General features: G+C 40.2%; 1 protein-coding gene across 1 annotated transcript in view; it reads left to right on the top strand.

Annotated features, from left to right (window-relative positions):
* The first annotated feature begins 11,255 nt into the window (after window positions 1-11,255).
* The window catches only part of LOC112612062 (zinc finger protein 492), a 446,617-nt gene continuing 441,069 nt past the window's right edge, over window positions 11,256-16,803 (top strand). Inside the window, exon 1 of the mRNA XM_025366125.1 lies at window positions 11,256-11,401. Within this exon, the coding sequence (XP_025221910.1) occupies window positions 11,399-11,401 (3 nt within the window). The 5' untranslated portion in view covers window positions 11,256-11,398. The remainder of the gene's footprint in view (window positions 11,402-16,803) is intronic.

Below are 16,803 nucleotides of genomic sequence, written 5' to 3'. Positions count from 1 at the left end.
GCCGAGGTGGGTGGATCACCTGACGTCGAGGATTTGAGATCAGCCTGACCAACATGGAGAAACCCTGACTCTACAAAAAATACAAAATTAGCCAGGTGTGGTGGCGCATGCCTGTATTCCCACCTCCTTGGGAGGCTGAGGCAGGAGAATCACTTGAACCTGGAGACATATGTTACAAAGAGCCAAGACCGTGCCATTGCACTGCAGCCTGGGCCACAAGAGCGAGAACTCCGTCTCAAAAAAAGAAAGGATGGAATGAAAGGTCTTAATTTAAATCACTTTGAAAAACAATGTTTTGATTGAATACTGTAAGAGTCAAAAACAATACACAAACTGTATTCTTGTTGGTGTTGTTTCTTCATAAGCATATGAATTAGCAATTTTTAAAACTATATGTTGTCGTATACTCACACACACGTAGTAATTACTGCCTGTTTTTTGAACTTGAAGAATATTAGCAACAAAGGGAGAATTTTAGAATAAGTGATATGATGCTGGACTGGAGTTGCACATGTTTTTGTTTTTGAGACAGAGTCATTGTCACCCAGGCTGTAGTGCAGTGGTGCATTCCTGGCTCTCTGAAGCCTCCATCTCCCAGGTTCAAGGGATTTTCATGTTTGAGCCTCCTGAGTAGCTAGAATTACAGGTGTGTACCAACTTACCTAATTTTTGTATTTTAGTAATGATGGGGTTTCACCATGTTGGCCAGGCTGGTTTCAAAATCCTGGCTTCAAACAATCCACTTGCTTTGGCCTCCCATAGTGCTGGGATTACAGGCATGAGCCACCATCCCCACTAGGAATATTTGGATAAATGCGTGTTTCATAATATCTTCATTTAGAGAGAGACAGAGAAAAAGAGATTTATTCATACATGAGTGTATATTGGTAAGTACATTGCCAAACTCTGTCTGCTGAAAGGTTTCAGAAGCTGTGACACCCCAGTATTAATGAGCATACCCAACTTTCATATTATGGTTTCTAAGTACTATTCCTCAATAAGGGGAATAACACTATTGTAAAAATAGGTAAGTCTAGCACTGGAATAGAAAATCCAAGTTAAGGTAGAGTATCTTGTGAAGCCAGAAAGTTAAAAGCACTTTATGAACAACAGAAGAAGACGTGTCAAGTGAAGCCAATCTGAAAGACTTCCTGGCAGCCCAAGCTGGAACAATGTGAGAAACAAAATAAATAATCATAGCCTTGGATTATAACTCTTTGAATAAAAGAAATGTTTATGAGTCCATTAAAAATATTGATTTTTTAAATATTGGGGAAAACAGAAAAAAAAATCTACAGAATTCCAAGTACTAATCAATGTAGATGGATAATGCAATATAGGAAATCAGTAGGACACCACAGTAATTACTGTCGACAAGATATGTTGGGGAATGTAGAAATTGTGGGTTAAAGTTAAAGGAGAAACAGTGTATTTACACAGCCTCAAAGTATCTGCATCCAAATATTTATAAATACCATTTTCAATATATATATATATTTTTGAGACGGAATCTTGCTCTGTCACCCAGGCTGGAGTGCAATGATACAGCTTAGGCTCACTACAACCTCCACGTCCTGGGTTCAAGTGATTCTCCTATCTCAGCCTCCTGAGTAGCTGGGACCACAGGTGTGTGCCACCATGCCCAGCTAATTTTTGTACTTTTAGTAGAGATGGGGTTTTACCATGTTGGCCAGGCTGGTCTCAAACCTCTGACCTTTTGATCTGCCCGCCTTGACCTTCCAAAGTGCTGAGATTACAGGTGTGAGCCACCACACCCAGCCTGTTTTTTTAATAAGACTTATGACTCCCACCTCAGACTTCCAAGTATCTTGGACCCTCTGGTGAGATCCTCTCTCTACTTTTAAAAAATACCAAACAACGACAAAAACAACAACAAAACAAAACAAAAACCACCATAGCTCTGTTTTTTGTTAATTTTTTAAAGTAGAGACAGGGTCTTGCCATATTGCCCAGGCTGGTCTCAAATTCTTGAACTCAACCAATTTGCCCTTTTTGGCCTTCCAAAGTGCTGGGATTACAGGCAGTATATTACTTGGTAATAATTCATTAAGCTTTGCACGAATGAATGCTTTCCACATATATTTCTGTATGCATGTTTTATATCAACAAAAAGTACATAGTACCTATTTGCCCAAAATGTTGACTCTACCTCAGAATAATGGCAGTATTTTTTGGTTTGTTTATGGTGGAACATAGGGCATGATCGTACAGATTGTAATATTCCAAGGGGTGTAGAGGACTGTGTGCTCGCAAACGAGATGTTCCCGATAAGCCCTGCTCTTGCAAACAAAGCAGGACATTCCTTCTTTGCAAACAAGAAGTATGAAGGAGCCAGCTGTAAGCAGCGGGCTCTGGGAACTGGTCAATGTTTTACTGATCTTGCGAGTCAAGGAAAGGTCAGAGAAGCAACACACGTCCCGTGATTTGGCAACATTCTACAAACGGCTGGATAAAATAAAGCAGAGTGTGCCGTTCAGCGCGGCCGCCATGTATGTCTTGTCCTGTGTTGTCTTGTGTGTTCATTCCTTTGTTTAGGAAACACGCGGACCCCAACAAAGGGGAGTATTACAGCCCTACCCCTTGAGTGAAACTGTAGGTCTTTTTATTTTTACCTCAGTCTGGTTCATGGTATGTTTTTTATTTTAAGAGAATGCAATTTTTTTTGTTGTTGTTTGTTTTTTCCAGAAAAATTTCCCTCACAGCAATGATTGCCAATGCCAAGGCACCTAGCACAGTGCCTTGCTCAGTGGGTACTCAGTATATATGGAACTGGGTTGATTAAGGCACAAAACCAACAGCAAGATTGGTTCAGTGAAGAAGAATAGTTTAGTAATACTGGTTAGACTAAAAGGCCATGACTTAGCAGCAAACATTTTTACATTCATTTGAGAAATAATTTACAATTAGGTCACCAAAAAATGTTAATTTACAGTGGTGGCATTTAAGCTTGGCTGCACTCTGTCATCACCTATACAGATTAAAATCACACTGTTGCTCAGGTTCAACTCAAGCAATTCTGATTTAATTAGGGTGTGGCAACCTGTGTTTAGGGGATTTTTTTAACACCACCCCACCCCTCTCTGCCTTGCCCCAAGTGATTTTTAACGTGCAGTCTGGGATGAGAACAATTTGTTCAGGGTGAGGGATGGATTCACTGTGTGTGATTTCCATATGTGCTGCTGAGATTTGCCCCATGGCTGCTTCTGACTTTGGGATCTTGAAAAACAGCACTGCCTTTCTAAAAATCAAAAGACAACTTCAAGATGTACTCAAATACTTTGCTAAATTGCAACAGAATAAAATGTCTTCTTAGCAGATCCGTCTATAGCCACTTGAATTCAAAGTAAGAGATTGTTTTAGGCACAGTAGTTTTAGTAAGTGTTGAAAATCATAAATAGCCTACACATATCAAGAAACTATTTTAATTCTTTGACATATTTGACAGGCTTTTCTAAATCAAATTTTAGCTTACAAATTGTCTCTCTCTCTTTTTTTTTTCTATTGCCCTGGCTGGAGCACGGTGGTCTGATCTTGGCTCACTGCAACCTCTGCCTCCCAGGTTCAAGCAATTCTCCTGTCTCAGCCTCCCAAGTAGCTGGGATTACAGGTGTGCGCCACCATGCCTGGCTAATTTTTGTATTTTTAGTAGAGACAGGGTTTTGCCATGTTGGCCAGGCTGGTCTTGAACTCCTGACTTCAGGTAATCTACCTGTCTCTGCCTCCCATTAAGTGCTGGGATTATAGGCATGAGCCACAGCACCCAGCTGAAAAATTGTGTCTTTTTTGACCCCTAACTTTTGGATACCATAGACCACCAATGCCAATGCAGCACATAAAAGAATAATAAACAGAATTATTTTTTGTGTTGAATTACGTGGAAAGCATTGTCAAAAATGTTTGATCTTCACCTTAATATTTTAATACATGTTATTAATGTTTATTTCATAATGTATGAAATTTCTTTTTTTTTTTTTTTTTGACACGGAGTCTTGCTCTGTTGCCAGGCTGGAGTGCAGTGGTAAAATGTTTGCTCACTGCAACCTCCTCCTCCCGAGTTCAAGTCATTCTCCTGCCTCAGTCTCCCAAGTAGCTGGGACTACAGGAACACGCCACCACACCCAGCTAATTTTTTTTTTGTTTTCTTTTGAGACGGAGTCTCCATCTGTCACCTAGGCTGGAGTACAGTTGTGAGATCTTGGCTCCCTGCAACCTCCGCCTCCAGGGTTCAAGTGATTCTCCTGCCTCAGTCTCCCGAGTAGCTCGTATTACAGGCCCATGGTACCACACCCAGCTAATTTTTGTATTTGTAGTAGAGATGGGGTTTCACCATGTTGGTCAGGCTGATGAACTCCTGTCCTGACCTGGTTTTGAACTCTTGAGCCTGCCTCGGGCTCCCCAAGTCCTGTGATTACAGGTGTGAGCCACCGCACCCAGCCTAATTTTTGTATTTTTAGTAGAGGTGGTGTTTCACCATGTTGGCCAGGATGGTCTTGATATTTTGACCTTGTGATCCACCCGCCTTGGCCTCCCAAAGTGCTAGGATTATAGACGTGAGCCATCACACCTGGCCAATGTATGAAATTTCTAAAAATCTAATATATCTGATTATATGCTAATTGTCATAATTATGGTTATTAGGATAAATAATTATAGGCTGAAGATACAATCCATTTATTTTTATTTGTTTCTTTATAACCTTTTTTTTTTTTTTTTAAGATGGAGTTTCACTGTTGTTGCCCAGTCTAGAGTGCAGTGGTGTGATCTTGGCTCAGTGCAACCTCTGCCTCCCAGGTTCAAGTGATTCTTCTGCCTTAGCCTCCCAAGTAACTGACATTACAGGCATGCACCACCATGCCTGGCTAATTTTTGTATTTTTAATAGAGAAGAGGTTTCACCATGTTGATCAGGCTGGATGGTCTCGAACTTCTGACTTAGGGTGATGTACCCACCTTGGCCTCCCAAAGTACTGGGATTACAGGCATGAGCCACCGTGCCCAGCCTCTTTATAACCATTTTAAGTCATTTCCATAGTTAATGGTCTAATTCTAATGTAGTTTCTCAAAACTCCAAAAGCTTGTGAAATTGTAAAGTATTGTGTCTTTAAGGAGGTTTATGAAAATATGAGTAAAGTCAAGTATAGGTTTCTGATCAGTTTAGGATTTTATTGTTTGGACTGGGTAAGGATTGTGAGAATCCTAATGAAGAGATTGAGTCTTATAAAACTGCTAACCCAAGCAAAACAAAGATTAATTAAATATTAGAAAAATATTCTGCCACATATGTTAAATCAGCCAGTACTGAAATTTTTTAGATATGCCGTTTGAATTAACTCTGTGGCCTAAGTCAAATTACCTATGAAAACCCCTTAGTCATCAGTGCTATGCACCTAAATGGGAGAAACACATCTGGTATTTAAGAGGACAGATTTAATGTTAAATGTGGACTCTTGGAGAATCTAGACAGCCAACAGCCACTTGTTCATTCCTGACTTCTTAAAGCTTCCATTATTAACAGCTCTGCATTCCATTACTCACCACAGAAGAGATAAAATAATCTAAATTAAATATAAATTAAGTGTGTGTCTGTTTGTGTGTGGTAACCCTTCTAAATTACTAAAACAGATTAATACCAATGTTTTTTTGTCAAACATATAATCCCACATTTCTGTTACCTGATGAGCCATTTAAACATTTATGCATATTTTTTTTTTTTTGCCATTTTTAATGCATGCTTTCCTGTATAAAAGTTTTCTCATTCAAGAGGGTTGATGTTATAACAGTAACTTAAAGGATATTAGGATACCTGTTTTCTCATGGAACATTTCTGAAAATATCTTCAATGATAAAGATACTTATTTCTCTAGACAAGTTCTAAAACTGTTAAACAACATAGTCTGGGCGTGGTGGCTCACAGCTGTAATCCCAGCACTTTGGGAGGCCGAGGTGGGTGGAACACTTGAGGTCGGGAGTTCGAGACCAGCCTGACCAACATGGTGAAACCCCGTCTCTACTAAAAAATACAAAAAATTAGCCGGGCATGGTGGTGCATGCCTCTAGTCCCAGCTACTTGGGAGGCTGAGGCAGGAGAATTGCTGGAACCCAGGAGGCAGAGGTTTCAGTGAGCCGACATCGCGCCACTGCACGCCAGCCTGGTGACAGAACAAGACTGTCTCAAAAAAAAAAAAAAAGAGAGAAGATATTATAGATACAGTAGTATTGAGCAAAGCCAACTAAATTGACTGGATTGCTTTTGTAATTGCAGATTGATGACATATCAGATCCATTTAGAGTGGAAAAAATATGTTGACCATTTAAAAATAGTAATTGAAAGGCCTATGCACCTAAGAGAACCTCATGTATCTTCTGCTACTGAAGTCTAATATTACTAAATTCAACAAGGCTTTAATGCATTATGACAAAGCATATGAAAGCCTTAATAGTCTACTGACTGAGGACACTAAAACCCTTTTTTATCTAGAACCCAGAGATTGAGTCTGCCTGCCATTTACACTGAAGCAAGACTTCAAGACTTTGAGCACTGGGTTGATAATCTCACAACTTAGAAGGGCCCCTCTAAACTCTTTAATTGTACACCCATAGGAGATCTTAAAGTAAAGCTAACCAGAAAGGTTTCTCCTAAAAAGCAGATGGACACCTTTATGTAGATAGCTTTTTTTTATAAAATCAAAAATCAAGACACATCTGCTACCATGATACTCTAAGTTAAGTCTGTTTATGGCTCAACAAGCAATAGAAATTAAAAAAGCATCTTTTGTGTGCACTCATTAGCTATACTTATATGTAGAGAATTTTGCAGCCAACATATATGCAAAATATAACATCTTTTATATGTAAAAAAATGAAAGGCAGGCCAGGCACGGTGGCTCACGCCTGTAATCCCCAGCACTTTGGGAGGCTGAGGCGGGCAGATCATGAGGTCAGGAGTTCGAGACCAGCCTGATGAACTAGTGAAAACCCATCTTTGCTAAAAATACAAAAATTAGCTAGTGTGATGGTGCACTCCAGTAATCCCAGCTATTCAGGAGGCTGAGGCACGAGAATTGCTTTAACCTGGGAGGCAGAAGTTGCAGTGAGCTGAAATCACACCACCACACTCCAGCCTGGGCTACAGCGTGAGACTTTGTCTCAAAAAATAGGAAAAAAAAAAAAAAAAGGAAAGCCAACGTGGATGAGAAATTTTAATGGGACATTTGTTGTCTCGTAATATCAGAACCAGAATGTACGTCCACTGCTCTTAACCTGTTTCACAAGTTAAAGAGAACTTATTCAAAATAGGTTAAAGAGCATTGCCAGGATGCCATTACTTTTCTAAATGGGCATCCTTTGATAGGTGTTTTTTTTCCCCATGGTTTAAAACAAATGAGGCAATGGTTAGAAATTTATCCCCTATCATAGGGCTTTATAGCAGATTACACTGTAAAGGCTATGGTTACACAGTAGACTTTACATTTTTTACTAAAGTTGTGCTGAATGATAGAATTTCTTTGGATTACTTACTGTATAAACAGAGAAGTGTCTGCATTTGCTAATACTTGTAGTTGCACATGGAGAAATATATTGGGTATTACAGAGATGCAGTTGCAGGGGATTAATGAACAGGCTATTTGATTAAAATAAGTAGACTATAACTAATTATTTGATCTATTTAATGTTGACAGTTCATGAGGACCCTGGCTAAAAAGCATGTTTCAAACTTGCTATTATCCTCCTGATAGTCAAAATAGTAGTCTCTCTGCTGCACTGTATTCTCTCAAAAGTTTGCATGCAGTCACCTGTAGAATATCAAATTGTCACTCCCTAACTGGAATGACAGAAACTCGAAGACATATGTGACTATGACGAAACCATAACCTGTGAATGATATAAGAACAAAGACCCTAAATAATGGAAACAGAGTGATACTAAGGCCCTGAGTTTTGGATACACTGTGCACTGTTGACAATTTTTTGAACAAAATTATTAGAGGCCATCATTCTGGACTGAGCTTGTGCAGTAACTAGGTCCAAACAGAAAAAAACAAACCAAAATGAGTCACTCATGCTAACTGTGACATAATCAAACTGAAAATTTAAGGAAATAGGTAGATTCTAATACAGGCCAGGTTTTGTTTTTCTCCTGTAAACAGCAGATTTCAACACAAGGAGTTTCCCTCTGCTCAAACCTTTAAAAATAATAATAAAATAATAACCTGAATTTCTTGATTTCACTTTACAAAACCCGCAGTTCTGCTGTTTCACAGTGGCATCTGAGACCAGGTGCATTTTTTATTTTGACACAGTGTTATCAATGTCTAAAGTTTTGGTCTATCAAAATTGAGAAGATGATCAAAAAAGGAGAAGTTGTTTAATTATACTCTAAATTAGCTACCCCCTTTCACGTTTAAGTTTGGTCAATATGTTTTGTTGTTTTGTTTTGTTTACATAGTAAACTGAAACTTAACTGAATGTGTAAATAGACTGTACTCATTTTTGTACCAACCACTGTGTTTTGACCAACAAAAGGATGTCAAATGTTCAAACCATGTTTAAATAAGGAAAATCCCAAGCTGTAATCAATCTAGCTGTTCCTGTATTTCATTTCCATTTTCTGATGTCATGTGGCTTCTTCTGTCCATAAATCTTTCACCATCATGTGGCCATGCTGGAGTCTTTCAGAGTCTACTTTGGATCCACAGGCTACTCAATTTGCAAATCCCTCTTTGCCCAATAAAACTCTGTTAAATTTAGTTTATCTAAAGTTGTTTTTCTTTTAGAAGTTTTCAGATTTATTCTCTAATCAAAAATGAATAATCTATTGTTGGGCTTTGATTTTCAAAATTCATCCCTCAGCTATTTTTCCAAATTATTCTATGTCCTTTCAAAATGTTTCTACAATGTTTTTGAGATGGGGTCTCACTCTGGACACTCCAGGCTGGAGTGTAGTGGTGTAATCAGTTATGGCTTACTGCAGCTTTTGCCTTCCATACTCAAGCCATCCTCCTGCCCTAGTCACTGAGTACCTCGGACTACAGGCATGCAACATCATGCTTGGCTGATTTTTTTTCATGAAGACAGGATCTTACTATGTCGCCCAGGCTGCAGTTGAACTGCTGAGCTCAAGTTATTCTCTCATCTCAGCATCCCAAAGTGCTAAAATTACAGGTTTGAGCCACCATGTGCTTCTGCAATTTCTTGACAGGATTATTTCCAATAATAAACAGTACTATGTGGGCACAAATCTTAAAAAAAAAAAATCTGTCTTCTATTGCAGAAGTGTCACTTTCCAGAATTTCAAGGGTCTGTAGCAGTTACTCTAGTAATATAATTTGATCTGTGGAGGTGGGTGAGCTTTGGAGTCAGAATTTATCCTGAGGTTCAGCCCAGCCAATTAGTATTTTTGGGTCTTTGGACAAGTTCCTTGATGTGAAAGAGTTGTATAAACCACATATGCAAAACAGGCAGAATGATACTAATTGCAGAAATTGTAGCAATTTTTCATCCCTCCTATAGCCTTTGCCAGGTGCTTTTACAGCTGTTCCCATTGAGACATGGAATCTGTTTTCCAAACCCTAGATACGGCTGACCTTATTTCCTCAGGACAGTAGAAATCTGTGAACATGACCGTGTGCTAGTTTGGGGGCTAGGCTCAAATGGTCTTGAATACTTCTGTTTTTCTTTCAGAATGCTGCCATCTCCACGAACAAAGCACATGTTAGCCAGCTGGAGGATAACATAACATGGGGGAGTAGGGGAGAGAAGCAAAGTGCCTCTGTTGACAGCCCCAGAAGCAGAAGCTCATCCCCAGAAGCAGAAGATCATCCCCAGAAGCACAGCTGCCTGGTCAACAAGCAGCTGATGATACATGTCTGAAGGAACTCAGCTGAAACCAGAAGAACAGCCCCAGTGAGCCCAGCCTAAATGACTGACCATCTCAATTATGACCTAATAAGTTTTGGATGGCTGGTTATGCTGCAATAGCTAACTAATACATGCACCCAATGCAGATACGTGCCATGGTTTAATGACAGGTTGGTTACTAGTTACCTTCTAACAGTGGGCTCCATAAAGATACGAATATTTTCCCCTGATTTAAAGTTAGATGTGTTGAAGATAATGTTGAGTAATGCTGCAACACATATAGACATGTATGCATGTGATTGGTCCTTACACAGTTCCCCACACACAGGAGAAAACGTAAAACCACAGCCTGACGCTTAGGGCCAAGTTGAAATAGCAAAATAATTTTGCCTTTAATCTGTTTTCTTCATATCTAACATTGGAGGTCAAGACTGTGGACAGATCTGAAGACACAGAGTTTTCTTCCCCTGTGGCCCCATCATCTTTTGTTCAGTGATCTCTGGAAGAAAGGTCGTCAACAGGTAGTGATCTACCTGTGGTTATTTAATGCTGCTCCTTCCTTCCTTCCTTCCTTCCTTCCTTCCTTCCTTCCTTCCTTCCTTCCTTCCTTCCTTCCTTCCTTCCTTCTCTCTTTCTTTTCTTTCTTTCTCTTTCTCCCTTCCTCCCTTCCTTTCCTTCTTTCTTTTCTTTCTCTCTTTCTTTTCTTTCTTTCTTTCATCTCCCCTCCCTCCCTGCCTGCCTGCCTTCCTTCCTTCCTTCCTTCCTTCCTTCCTTCCTTCCTTCCTTCCTTCCTTCCTCTCACTCTGTCACCAGGCTGGAGTGCAGTGGCATGATCTCGGCTCATTGCAACCTCCACCTCCCAGGTTCAAATGATTCTCCTGCCTCAGCCTCTGAGTAGCTGGGATTACAGGCACTGTCCACCACGCCCAGCTACTGTTTTTTATTTTTATTTTTAGTAGAGATGGGGTTTCACTTGATGGCCAGGCTGGTCTCAAATTCCTGACCTCAGATGATCCACCCGCCTCGGCCCCCCAAAGTGCTGGGGTTACAGGCATGAGCCACCGCGTGCAGTCTATATTCTTTTGATTTGTGAACATTCATATAGCATACTATTTATAAATGCATATGATCTTACACAGAAGGTTAAAGGCAATACCCTCTGGGGTGGGCCTGGCTCAGTTCAGGGAGGAAGCTCTGCCTGGAAAGGCTGCAGCCTACCCTCTTGCTCTTCATTCAGCCCAGCATCTCATCACGTCTTCTGTCACTCAGGGCCGGAGGGGGCGGGGCCTTAAACGTTATCCAATCAGGGATAGGGACCGTCCAATCAGGCACGCAGCTGGAGCAGACAGGGCGGCTTCCGGGATTTGGCGCGGTCTTTGTCTCTCCCTGCAGCAGAAGCTACAGGCCTCGTCTGTCTGCTTTGTGTACTCTGCTGCTAGAGGCCCAGCCTCTGTAGCCCTGCGAACTGCGGGTATTGGGAGATCCACAGCTAAGACGTCAGTGCCCCCTGGAAGCCTAGAAATGGTGAGAGTGCCGGTCTGACATCCCGAGAGAGGAAACGGGGCTGGTTTGAACCAGTGGGAAGTGGCTGTGGCGGGACTCAGGCCTCACCGCAGTCAGCTTCACAATCTGCGCCCGAGTTCTTGCCAGCTCGGCCTCAGTCCCCTTCAGCCATTAAGATGGCGGCTGTGCTGACAACTGGGCCCGGGCGTCCTGTCTTCCCTGCAATGTGCGCCCTGGCCTGGAGCCCTCTCTGGGCAGCTCTGCACCCGCAGCGCCGCGTCTCTCCCAGATTGTGCAGGGACCAGGGAGGATCGTCAGGGGAGATTGTGCAGGTACCAGGGAGGATCGTCGGGGGAGAATCCTGACTAGGGATGCGGGTTCATGAATGGGAAGAGCTTTGGTCCATGGCGTTCCCAATTCCTCTTTCCTTGTGTTAAAAATTTATGGGAGTCACCGCCAAAATATTAACGAATTTAATTAAAGAGTGATTCCAAAATTGTAGAGCACCCAGCTTTGGGGTGTAGTTGTTATCCATGGGACGAGCTTGAAGGAAAGACTTTTAGAAGATGCATGATGCAGAAACCCAAATTCAAAAATCGGTTAGGTAGAGTTACATAGTTTCTAAATTAGCATCTATAGGGTACACATTTTCTGATTATATAATCAGAGCTTAATAGGCAGTTTATAGTTTGTTACGCCTAAATTTTGTTTTCCCCAATGTAGTAATTTACAAAAAAATACATTTGAGTTACATTTTTTTTTTGTTTTTTTTGTTTTTTTTTTGAGACGGAGTCTCGCTCTATATTTTTTAACTAGGAATCCAGGCATCGCAGCCACATACCTCGAATTGCCTGTTACTTAACTATATTCACACTCGACAGGGGACAGATCTACATTTTTTTTTTGTTTCTCAAACGGAGTCTCACGTCTACCCCTCAACCCCTCCAGCTTAATTCTGACTTGTAGTAAAATACTAAATTTCCAGTTTCTTCTGATTATCCCAAATGCCAACTTTCCTTCTCTAATTCACATTATTCACTATTTATCCTTTAGTGTAGACTTTTGATACTATATTTTATTTTTTGACAAACCATTGGGTGGGACATTTAAAAAGATTTGCTCTCTGTTTGTAAATATTGCCCTAGAAAATAAACCAAAAAATATTTCCGTGACACTGTATTGTAAAAAAATCTTTGTGCCTTTTTCTTTTGTCTTCCTGCACAGAGATCTTATGAAAACGTTTTGCAGTCAATTTTTTGTTTGTTTGTTTTTGTTTTTTAATCTTGATGGGCTGATGTATCCTCAGCCACCCTTCAGCTTTTTCCTGGTCCTGGTTTTCAGTACTGGCTGTGAATAAACCAGGGTACACACCATGGCTATGTCTGCTAGAGTGTTTGATGATTATTAGCTTCTGGGTCATTTTTTCTCACAGGACAAGAAGAATTATATGAAGTGTAGTCTCTCAGGAGAGCAGATGGATGCCCTGGGGCTAAGAGGAATCTCCTGGTGTACTCTTGCTTTGAAAAGCTAACCACTTGGGACATTAAGATTGTCTACACCCAACCTAGCTTCCCTTTCTTAGAGACACATTTCAGGTCAGCCAATCTTATGCTGGTATTGAGGGAAAAACAGAAATGATTTCTGCCCCTTGGATTCTAAAGGGGACAAAAAAATAAAAAAAAAATCCTAAAAGACAAAAAAATAAAAAACAAAAGCAACCTGACCCCAGTGAGATGGTGCAAAAAAACCTTGCAAAGTAAAATGCACTTGGGGCACTTAGCGGGGACATACTGCAGTGTCTCCTGAGAGGGCACAAAAGAGGTGAGTTTCGAAAATAATTAATCATACATTTCAGTTGTTTGAAATTCTCATTTATGTTTCTCTTTTTCTGTAAGGTTTTTTTTTCTTGTGGGAGGGGTGGGCTGGGTGGTTTCGAATAGGATTTTAAGACTTAGCTTTTAGAATGCTATCAAATAAAAGAATAGGTAAAATCTCTATGCCATTTTGGCTGTAGAAACTGCATGCATTTTGCTGGGAGCAGTGGCTCACTCCTGTAATCCCAGCAAGAGGCCCAGGCGGGCAGATCACAAGGTCAGGAGATCAAGAGCATCCTGGCTAACACAGTGAAACCCCGTCTCTACTAAGAATACAAAAAAATTAGCCGGACTTAGTGGCGGGCGCCTGCAGTCCCAGCTACTCCAGAGGCTGAGGCAGGAGAATGGCGTGAACTCGGGAGGCGGAGCTTGCAGTGAGCCAGGATCGCGCCACTGCACTCCAGCCTGGGCGACAGAGCGAGACTCTGTCTCAAAAAAAAAAAAAAGAAAATGTATAACTTTTATAAGAAAATATTGTAGATAATGGGTGAGTTACAAGATTTATGAAAACGTCGGTTGTTATTTTTGCAGGGCAAATTTGTGACAGTGAATATCTCTGTTCTATATCCTGTTTTCTTAATTTCTGAGTTTAATGCTAAATTTTATAAAAAGAAAAAGAATCATCTGCAAACAGAGATTGTTTGATTTCCTCTCTTCCGGTTTGGATGTATTTTATTTCTTTCTCTTGCCTGAATGCTCTGGCCAGGACTTCCAATTTTATGTTGAATAGTAGGGGTGAGAGGACGCATTCTTCTCTTGTGCCAGTTTTCAAGAAGGAATGCTTCCAGCTTGTGTCCATTCAGTATGTTAGCTGTGGGTTTGTCATAGATAACTCATTATTTTGAACTATTTACCTTCAATGCCAAGTTTGTTGAGGGTTTTAAATGTGACGGATATTAACTTTTATTGAAAACTTTTTCTTTATCTATTGAAATAATTTTGTGGTTTTTATCTGTAGTTTGTTTATCTGATTAATCACACATACTGATTTGTGTCTGTTGAACAAACCTTGCATCCCAGGGATACAATCTACTTGATCATAGTGAATTAGCTTTTTAATGTGCTGCTGGATTTGGTTTGCTAGTATTTTGTTGAAGATTTTTACATCAATGTTCATCAAGGATATTAGCCTGAAGTTTTCTTTTTTTGTTTTATCTCTGCCAGATTTTGGTATTAGAATGATGCTGTTGCTGGGAGCAGTGACTCACGCATGTAATCCCAGCACTTTGGGAGGCTGAGGTGGGTGGATCACGAGGTCAAGAGATGGAGACTATCTTGACCAACATGGTGAAACCCTGTCTCTACTAAAAAACAAAAAATAGCTGGGTGTGGTGGCGCACACCTGTAATCCCAGCACTTTGGGAGGCTGAGGCGGTAGAATCACTTGAACCTTGGAGGTGGAGGTTGCAGTGAGCCCAGATCGCGCCACTGCACTCCAGCCTGGCAACAGAATGAGACTCCATCTCAAAATATAAATAAATAAATAAATAAATAAATAAATAAATAAATAGAATGATGCTGTTTTTATATAATGAGTTGGGGAGGAGTCCCTTCTCAATTTTTAAAAATAGTTTTATAAGATATAATACTGGTTTTTCTTTGTACATTAGTTAGAATTCAGCTGCGAATCTGTCTGGTCCTGGATTTTCTTTCTTTCTTTTTTTCCCAGATGGAGTCTTGCTCTGTCGCCCAGGCTGAAATGCAGTGGTGGGATTTCGGCTTACTGCAGCCTCTGCCTCCCAGGTTCAAGCAGTTCTCCTGCCTCAACCTCCCGAGTAGCCAGGACTACAGGCCAGTGCCACCATGCCCAGCTAATTTTTGTATTTGTAGTAGAGACAGTATTTCACAACATTGGCCAGGCTGGTCTCGAACTCCTAACCTCAGGTGATCCTACCACCTCTGCTTCCCAAAGTGCTGGGATTATAGGCATGAGCCAGCGTACTCGGCCAGTCCTGGGCTTTCTTTTGGTTGGTAGTCTGTTTACTACTATTTCAATTTTGGAGCTTGTTATTGGTGTATTTGCTGATTCATTTTGTTGTTTTTGTTCAGTTATGGGAAGATGGATTTTTCCAGAAATTTATCCATTTTTTTTTTTTAAGATTTTCTAGTTTGCATAGAGATGTTTATAGTAGACTTCTATATTTATTCATATTTTTGTGGGGTCAGTGGTAATGTCCCTTTTGTCATTTCTAATTGTGTTTATTTGGATCTTATTTTTTCATTAATCTTATTAGTGGTTTATCTTATTAACTTTTTCAAAAGATTTAACTCAATAGATTTCTTATTTGTATGAGTTTTCATGTCTAAATCTCCTTCAGTTCAGATCTTCTTGTCTTCTGCTACCTTAGGAGTTGGTTTTCTCTTGTTTCTTTCATTCTTTTATTTACGATGTTAGGTCGTTATATTGACGTCTTTCTAACTTTCTGATGTGAGCATCAAAAAGTGCTATAGATTTCCCTCTTACCACTGTCTTAGCTGTGTTGCCGATTCTAGTATGTTGTATCTTCGTTCCCATTTGTTTCAAAAAACTTCTTAATTTCTACCTTAATTTCATTATTTATTCAAAAGTCATTCACATGCAGATTCTTTAATTTCCATGTAATTGTATAATTTCAAGTCATTTTCTTGGTGTTGAATTATATATTTATCAAGCTGTGGCCTAAGAATATGTTTGGTATGATATGGGGATTATTAAATTTGCTGATAATTGTTTTATTTCTGATTGTGTGGTCAGTTTTAGAGTATTTGACACGTGGTGGTGAGAAGAATGTATACTGTGTTGATTTCAGATGGAGAATGTTGTAGATGTCTATTAGGACTATTTGGTCAAGGGTTTAGTTCTGATATCTCTGTTAATTTTCTGCCTCGATGATCTGTCTAATAGTGTATGTGGGGTGTCGTAGGAGTCAGAATCTAAGTCTCTTCATCGTTCTCTAAGAACTTTTTTGTGTGTGTTTGTGATGGAATCTCACTCTGTCACCCAGGCTAGAGTGTCGTGGTGCGATCTCAGCTCACTGCAACCTCTGCCTCCTGAGTTCAAGAGATTCTCCTGCTGCTTCAGCCTCCTGGGCAGCTGGGATGACAGGAGCGTGCCACCATGCCCGGCTAATTTTTGTATTTTTAATAGAGACCAGGTTTCACCATGTTGGTCAGGCTGGTCTTGAACTCCTGACCTCATGATCCACCTGCCTCAGCCTCTCAAAGTGCTAGGATTACAGGCATGAGCTGCCATGCCCAGCAGAACTCATTTTATTCATTTGCATGCATGGATTTTTAATAGCTTTTTTTCTGTCTGCTTTTTTTTCATAAACATTCTTTCAAGTGCACACAGTATGCCCAAGGCTACATCTTAGATGTCTGCATCCAGTGTCTATTGAAATTCAGATGTCAAGTGTTCAAGAACATGTCCAGAGACTTGGCTGTTGTAGAAAAAATTATAAATTAAAGATAAGAGGCTTTATTCTCTTACCTGAAAGTAAAGGAGGATATTTCATTCATCTCTCTCTCTTTTTTTTTTTAAAAAAAACATTTAGATTACACGTAGTTTTC

Source organism: Theropithecus gelada, chromosome 19 (genome assembly GCF_003255815.1).
Source record: "Theropithecus gelada isolate Dixy chromosome 19, Tgel_1.0, whole genome shotgun sequence".
NCBI lineage: Eukaryota > Metazoa > Chordata > Mammalia > Primates > Cercopithecidae > Theropithecus > Theropithecus gelada.
The sequence above is the reverse complement of the archived record's forward strand: the minus strand, read 5'-3'. Positions and strand labels throughout refer to the sequence as shown.